This window comes from Mugil cephalus, chromosome 22 (assembly GCF_022458985.1).
Source record: "Mugil cephalus isolate CIBA_MC_2020 chromosome 22, CIBA_Mcephalus_1.1, whole genome shotgun sequence".
Taxonomy (NCBI): Eukaryota; Metazoa; Chordata; class Actinopteri; order Mugiliformes; family Mugilidae; genus Mugil; species Mugil cephalus.
In genome coordinates this window covers 137,501-145,000 of record NC_061791.1, presented here as the reverse complement: position 1 = coordinate 145,000, position 7,500 = coordinate 137,501, and the positions used below count along the sequence as shown (strand labels likewise).

General features: G+C 45.3%; 3 protein-coding genes across 9 annotated transcripts in view; 1 reads left to right on the top strand and 2 right to left on the bottom strand.

The window, feature by feature from the left end:
• The window catches only part of mansc1 (MANSC domain containing 1), a 2,687-nt gene extending 1,138 nt beyond the window's left edge, over positions 1 to 1,549 (bottom strand). Inside the window, exon 1 of one of the 2 annotated variants that reach the window (XM_047575776.1) lies at positions 1,291 to 1,549. The gene's annotated coding sequence lies outside the window, so the exon portion shown is untranslated. The other variant, XM_047575777.1, reaches the window with a different exon arrangement.
• Positions 1,550 to 2,913: 1,364 nt separating this feature from the next.
• LOC125000301 (protein SCO2 homolog, mitochondrial) lies at positions 2,914 to 5,293 on the top strand. Its single transcript, XM_047575770.1, has 3 exons — positions 2,914 to 3,056; positions 4,225 to 4,253; positions 4,298 to 5,293. The coding sequence occupies exon 3, from the start codon at positions 4,370 to 4,372 to the stop codon at positions 5,189 to 5,191; it is 822 nt and encodes a 273-aa protein (XP_047431726.1). The 5' UTR covers positions 2,914 to 3,056; positions 4,225 to 4,253; positions 4,298 to 4,369; the 3' UTR covers positions 5,192 to 5,293.
• A 430-nt stretch (positions 5,294 to 5,723) lies between these two features.
• Positions 5,724 to 7,500, bottom strand: part of ncaph2 (non-SMC condensin II complex, subunit H2) — a 14,340-nt gene continuing 12,563 nt past the window's right edge. For all 6 annotated transcript variants that reach the window (XM_047575768.1, XM_047575763.1, XM_047575765.1 and 3 more), the window contains 8 exons: positions 7,420 to 7,464; positions 7,273 to 7,343; positions 7,007 to 7,115; positions 6,865 to 6,939; positions 6,659 to 6,720; positions 6,485 to 6,586; positions 6,256 to 6,405; positions 5,724 to 5,987 (listed from right to left, as the gene is read on the bottom strand). In XM_047575768.1, the coding sequence (XP_047431724.1) occupies positions 5,859 to 5,987; positions 6,256 to 6,405; positions 6,485 to 6,586; positions 6,659 to 6,720; positions 6,865 to 6,939; positions 7,007 to 7,115; positions 7,273 to 7,343; positions 7,420 to 7,464 (743 nt within the window). In that variant the 3' untranslated portion in view covers positions 5,724 to 5,858. The remainder of the gene's footprint in view (positions 5,988 to 6,255; positions 6,406 to 6,484; positions 6,587 to 6,658; positions 6,721 to 6,864; positions 6,940 to 7,006; positions 7,116 to 7,272; positions 7,344 to 7,419; positions 7,465 to 7,500) is intronic.

Below are 7,500 nucleotides of genomic sequence, written 5' to 3'. Positions count from 1 at the left end.
GCTGATGGTTGAACTCATTCACCTCTGACACGTCTTTTGCTCTGAGACTTATTTTTTACTCTGAGACTTATTTTTTGCTCTGAGACTTATTTTAAGTCCAAAGCGTCGTCTCAGATCCAGGAGACGACAGGAAGTGTTGAGGTATAAATAGCAGCTGCTCCTGAAGGAGGTCGTCTGATCCATTTATAGAACCAAACACTGAACATGAACCAGAAAGAAGAACCTGAAATATCTGATAAATAAACGTGTAGAAATGGATAAATATCCGGCCTCTCCAAAGGTCACGACTAAATGTGACTCCAACCTTTAACCTTTAACCTTTAACCTGAGAGAAACGCTGTGAAACACGACGCAGCAGGAACTAAAGCAGGAACTAAAGCAGGAACTAAAGCAGGAAGACGTGAAGATATTTAGGTTTCACCTGAAGCTTCGGACGGAGACGCTGGAGGAACTCACCGTGTGAACAGATCCTCAGCAGCTCTTTGAGTCCAGAGTCCAGGGGACGGACTTTAGTCCCAGCAGGAACTCATCTTATCTACTTTACAGCAGCTGCTATCAGACCCACCAGGAACCAGGAACCTGGAGAGGGACCAGGAACCAGGGGAGGAACCAAGAACCAGGGGAGGAACCAAGAACCAGGAACCTGGAGAGGAACCAGGAACCAGGGGAGGAACCAAGAACCAGGGGAGGAACCAGACCTCTGTGTTTATATCTCTATGTGACTCTTAGCATCAACATGTAGCAACATCAATACATCAGTCTGTTAGCATCAGTAGTTAGCATTACAGAAGCTAACTAACTGAAGCTAATTACTAAGACACGAACCTGTTTGGGTTCAGAACATGAACCAGATTAAACGGATCCACGTCAACATTCAGTCCTGTTGTTGTTTGGTTCCGTTAAATTTAAATTATTACAAAACCAGCTGACTCTAGTTCTGGTTCTCGGGTTCTGGTTCTGATTGTGGCTCTGGTTCTCTGGTTCGCTACAGATGGAGTGAACTAAGTTCTTGTTCTTGAACCAGGTGAACGAACTTCGCGCAGACACGGAGCTGATGGAGAAAGACCGGGTCTGATTAAATCCACGTTATTAGTCACTTAATACGAATAAACTCATCCTCGTTGATATTATTATTTTATCATCACACCATAAACCGAAGCTGCGCTGTTAGCTTGTTAGCTCCGTGTGGCTAACGAGAACTTCAGAACTGTTCGGTGGGAGAAAGCGAAGCGGCGTCGGTTTAACGGAGACATAACGAGACATAACGAGACATAACGAGACGTCTTCTACCTGAACGTCCACCGAGGACACGGAGGACTCCCTCGGACTACCTCGGAGCCGCCTCCATCCTCCCTCCGTCGGCCTGGGAGCGCTGCGAGGGGTCGGGCTGCGGATCTGGGTTCGGTCCCGGTTCAGTTCGGTCCCGGTTCGGTTCAGTCCTGGTGGGTCTGCGGCTCCGGATGGAGAGTGAAGGAGGACGGGAGGTGGAACATGATGGAGCCGCTACATGGAGGAGGAGGAGGAGGAGGAGGAGGGTGACCCATTTTAGTCTTTGTCCTCTGGATGGGGGGGGGGGGGGGGGGGGGCTTCTGTTTAATTCATAAATCCTGATTTTAATTCAGTAATAAATAATAATAATAATAATAATAATAATAATAATAATAATAAATGTCTAGAGTTGGTGCCTCCGCTTTTAAAACGTCTCCTTCAAAAACAGAAAAAAAAAAAAAAATTTCACCCAAATAAAATCTGCTCAGGACATTTTTAATTATTTGAGTTTTTATTTGCTAATGTTGTAAATGTTGTTACTGGTATTTCTTTGTGAATATTGACATGTATTTACTTCTTATAATCAGTTATGATGCAGTCCTATATCACTGATTTATCATGAGAACAATAAATAACAAAGACAAATAATTAACTGACCTCACCTCAGTTTAACAATGAATAAATAAATAAATCATATTCAGACACTGAGGTTTAATAACTGATGTCATTAGGAGGGAGACATCAAAACACATCACATATTAATAATAATAATAAAAAGATCCCCTCCAGTACTTATTCTCACTGCCTACATTGCTCTTTGTTCTTAACACTGGTTCACTTTGGGTTGGAGCTGCTGTAATGAAAAGGGATCAATAAACTGATTCTGATTGTAAAATAAAATCAATTCTTTATTAAATGTCTCAGACAAACATGAGTGACACTGAAAAACAGGAAGAATCTCAAGCAGCTTCTGAACTTATTGTTCTGCTCGTTTCATCGTGACATTTAGTTTCTAATGTTTTTCTTTGTGTTGATCAGACGTGAAACTTTAAATGACTCAATAAACAAGAGATTATACACGAATCTGCTGATGTGACAAACACGTGTTAAACTGTTTCCTTGAAGGGTTAATAATAATAATAATTCTTATTCTGATTAATAAACGTCTTTTTTTATGAGTTGTATGTCTACAACTCATATACTCTTCATAATTATCTATTTTAAATATTATTAATTATTTCCAGTCTGACGAATCTACTGATATGAACGGTTTACACGACATATGTAACGATTATGTGTCATTATTGTTATAAAATATATGAGTAAATAAGAGCATATATCTTGTGAAAGTAATATATTATATAATACGTAAAACTATTCTTCATGTCGAATGATTTATTTTAAATATTATTAATTATTCCAGCCGTGTTTCCGGTCTGTGTCGAATCTGCTAATGTGAACGGTTTGACACGACATATGTAACAATTCTGTGTCATTCTTATTATAAAATATATAAGTACATGAGAGAGTATATAGTGTAACGGTGATATATTATGTTACATGAACAACCATCTTACATGTTGACTTATTTATTTTATATATTATTAATTATTCCAGACATGTTTCTGGCCCGTGTCGAATCTGCGGAGCCGCAGCGGTGTGATAAGTAAATTGGTTCCTGTGTGACCGCGGAGTTTCACGTTTCTCACGTTTTGGAAATGTTTTGGTATTTTTGATGACACTGTTCATGATGTTGATGATGTTTTTGGTGTTTTGAGGCTGAACAGGTGAGAGAACATCTGATTTTTATATGAACTCAGTTAGTTTACGGGCTCAGAGGCAGCTAGCTGCATGCTAACACGCTAACACCGGCTAACAACTCACATAACAAGAATTAACCTTTAAACTTATATTACTTCAAGAATCATTTATTGTCATTATGTGAGGACATAAGACCATTTTGGGCGGTAGCTCCTGACTAATGTAGTGCAAATATATTGAAAAACATTATAATAAACACTATAAATAAAGAACTGAAACTAAAACTGTGCAGATATGAGGTGGGAAATTATTCATGTAAAATATAGAAACGACGCAGCTCTAATCTATGAAACAATTAAAACTTTATCCGATTAAACCTGAGCAGGATATATTGTCCTTCAAATAATCCATAAACACTGATTTCAAAATGTTCAGGTTGGTTTGTTTCTTAAGAACTTCTTACATATTTGATTCATATCTTTATTATAATAATAAAGTTTTATATGTTCATGTTCAGCTGAGATTTCGTTGTTTCAACGATGTTTAAAAAAATGTCCGTGTGAGAAGATTAAAGAAGTTAATAAAAAAAACATTTAAGTTTCCATTTCTTTATTTTTCAGGTGGTGTGTTTGCGTTCATACTATCAGTATTATAATAAATAAAAAGCTCGGGAAGGTTCAGGAGGATTTAATGAATGAAGTTCATTAATTCATTAAAATGAAAGATGGCGGAAAGCGGAGTACGGAGGCTCAAAGGCTTCAAAGTTCATGGAATCCGAGGAATAATTAATTATATGAATTATAGAATATATTTATAAATATAGGAATGAAATATAAAACGTTTTCTTTTATAAATATTTAAATAATAAATAATTAAAAATAACATAACGTTTGTATTTCTGTCCCTGTTTAGTGAACTTTAATTAATCCTGTAGATTCAGATCAGTTTCATGTAAAGGGACCAGACCAGCAACACAACAGAATAATAACCTATAAATAACGACAACTCCAGATGTTTCCCTTTGTTTTAGTGATTAATGTGTTTCCATTGAATGAAGTTTAGTTCCTGTTTAGTTCCAGGTCTCAGAGTCGTGTTCTGGGCCTGAACCTGACGACCAGCTCATGTAAATTCGTCCCACGTGGACCAGACTTAACGAGGTCTTAACTGAACCCTGAATGTGTCCCACAACTACAGGAGGACGAGGGAGTCCGGTCCGAGTCCCATCTGAGTCCGGTCCGAGTCCCATCTGAGTCCGGTCTGAGTCCCGTCTGAGTCCAGTCTGAGTCCAGTCTGAGTCCAGTCCGAGTCCAGTCTGAGTCCGGTCCGAGTCCAGAGGGAGATGCTGGGCCTGAGGTGCATTGTGGGGGATGTGTGGAGAGGAGGAAGACTCCTGAGAAGTCTCCAGAGGACGGTGGTGTCCTCAGAGAGCCTGGTCCGGCCGCAGGGACGACCTCCTCAGAGGAGCCAGACCCGTGTCCTGTCTGGGGGTCCGGACTCTGGGGGTTCTGGGGGTTCTAGGGGTTCTGGGTTGAGGCTGGGGGCCCGTCTGCTGGTCACGCTGCTGCTGGGCGGGGGCGTCCTGGCCGTGGGGGCGTGGGTCCACCAGGAGAAGCAGCAGCGGTTGCGGCAGCAGCGCGTGGACCAGCTCCGTCAGGTGGTTCTGGGGCGCGGAGCCTTCAGCCTCCTGGACCACAGGGGGCAGCGCAGGACCAAGCAGGACTTCCTGGGCAGCTGGGTGCTGCTGTACTTCGGCTTCACTCACTGTCCCGACATCTGCCCCGACGAGCTGGACAAGCTGAGCGCCGTGGTGGCGGCTCTGGACCAGGACCCCGCGCTGCCCCGGGTCCAGCCGCTCTTCATCACCGTGGACCCGGAGCGGGACGACGTGCCGGCTCTGGCCCGCTACGTCCAGGACTTCCACCCCCGGCTGATCGGGCTGACGGGGACGGCGGAGGAGGTGAAGGAGGCGGGGCGGGACTACAGGGTGTACGCCAGCCCCGGACCCAAGGACGAGGACGGAGACTACATCGTGGACCACACCATCCTCATCTACCTGCTCAGCCCCGACGGCCTCTTCCTGGACTACTACAACCGCATGAAGACCCAGGACCAGATCACACAGAGCGTCAGGAACCACATCAAGACCCACGTCCAGCTCTGAGCAGACCAGAACCAGAACCAGAACCAGAACTCAACGTGAACTCCTCTGTTTGTCCTAAAGGTTTAAAATGACTTGAAATAAAAAGTTTGATGAGTTCTTTCAGTTCTTCCTCTTCTTCCACCGATAAACCTTCACAGGAAATAAATCCAGTGAATCTCCCATGTGTGGTTCCTGGTCTAATACCTGGTTCCTGGTCTAATACCTGGTTCCTGGTCCTTAAACTAATGTAAACATGTATTTGTCACATTAGAACATCATCAACATCATCACATTAGAAACATTAGGACACTTGTTCTTCTTCATGGTTCCTGATAAACCAGATCAGAGGGGGACCTTGTAGACCACATTAGACATGACACTAAACCTCACTGAGAGGAACCAGGAACCACGTTACCTCCTCTGGTTCCTGGTTCCTGGACCATGGAGGACTGAAGATGAAATATTTAAATGTTTAATGAAACCAAAGTGAGCAGCTGGAGTCCAGATGAGATTAAAACATGTGATAAACTGAAATGATGAGACACAGAATGACTTTAAATCCTGACAAACATTTAATGGAATAAAACACTCAAAGTTTCCACAGAGAAGTTTTTACTGCAGCTTTAATATTGGGGTGTAGAGGAGGAGTCTGGGGTCTTGATTGGGGGGCGGGGGAGGAACCGGAGCTTCAGCTGGAGCCCGTCAGGGTCTTGAACCGGTCGGTGGCCCTCTGGGTGCTGAGCAGGGTCAGACCCATGGAGTCCAGCGCCTCCTCCAGACCCGCGCTGCAGTCCAGCTCCACCGTGTAGTCGTTGGCCTGGAACCACATCCACCTCATCAGCACACAGCACACGCTCTACACTGGCCTCTGGGGGGCGCTACAAGCTCTACACTGGCCTCTGGGGGGCGCTACAAGCTCTACACTGGCCTCTGGGGGGCGCTACAGGTTCCCCCCGGACTACAGGACTACAGGCCTTAAACCTGCTGAATGGGACCTCGGTCCTGAGGATGTTTAACTGTTGGAGCTGAATGTTTGTGTGAAGGTTTGATGATGATGAACATGAACGTGTCAGCGTCACATTTACCAGCTGCAGCGACGCCAGCAGATACTTGCAGACCTCGAAGTTGTCCAAACCCTGAACGATGGAGGAGAAAGGTCGACGGTGACCGACTCCGCTCAGAGCGCCGACGATTCTCTCCCCGTAGACGTGGATGTCAAAGGCCGGACGCTCCTCCTGGAAACAGGGACCGGATCAGGACCTGGTCTGAACAGCCACTTATTAAACAGTGAGTCTGTGGAGGAGGAGCCGGTACCTGCAGCACCAGCTCGGGCCGGATCTTGTCCTCCCAGTCTTTGACCCTCCGGGACAAGGCCGTCTCCTGAGTGTAGCCTCGGCTGTTGACCACCAGCTGATCCTGAACCAACCAACCAGTCTGATCAGAGGACGCTTCATTAACCACGGCCTCGTTTCACCTGTGATCTCTTACCACACGTAGCTTCACCAGCTCCTCGTAGCTCAGCTCGTCCCTCAGCTCGTCCCTCTGAGACTCTGGACGGACACATGAGACGTTTAGATGCTGAACCATTAAACATTTGAGCGAGTGATACCAGACTGGATGTATCGATATCTGATCAGTATCGCTGATATCGGATGGGGAAGGTTCTGGTGTTGGTTCTTCGTGGTGACACTCACCAGGAATCACGACGTCTTCTTGTCCAAACTCTTCAGGAAACGCTTCGTGTTCGTCGTCTGAGTCCTCGTCTCCACCTTCACAATAAACTAATTAATAAACGTCTAAATTAAACCGGGCTCATCTGATCCCGTCTTCTCTCACCAAGTAGGTCTGCGTGTCCTTCCACAGGCTCCTCCCCCTGCTGCTGAGGCCCCGCCTCCTCCGGCTGCAGGAAGGTCCTCCTCAGCTCCTCATCAGAGACCATCACACCCTGGTCATCCAATCAGAGATCAGCCAATCAGAGATCAGTCAGAGATCAGCCAATCACAGATCAGCCAATCACAGATCAGCCAGAGATCAGCCAATCAGAGATCAGCTCCTGGCTGATCATTACTGATCAGCGGCAGGCTAATTAGCGGTTCTCTTACCGCCTTCCTGCAGATCCTCCTCTGTGTCCTGAGTTTGTCTTTCAGAGACGTTAAATAAACGTAGTTCAGGTCTGAAAGGAGCAAACGTCCCATTAAAGGAATGATCCTGTTGATTGATTCTCAGCTGAGAGTCAGTCGAGGTTTTACCTGAGAGCGACGGCCCGTTCTTCAGCTTTGGTTCAGCCGGAAACACTGAAACACATCAGCCACAACATTATGACCATCAGA

Bases quoted from the DNA above. Each gene is read 5' to 3' on its own strand.
- LOC125000301 (XM_047575770.1), top strand. From the start codon at position 4,370: ATGCTGGGCCTGAGGTGCATTGTGGGGGATGTGTGGAGAGGAGGAAGA.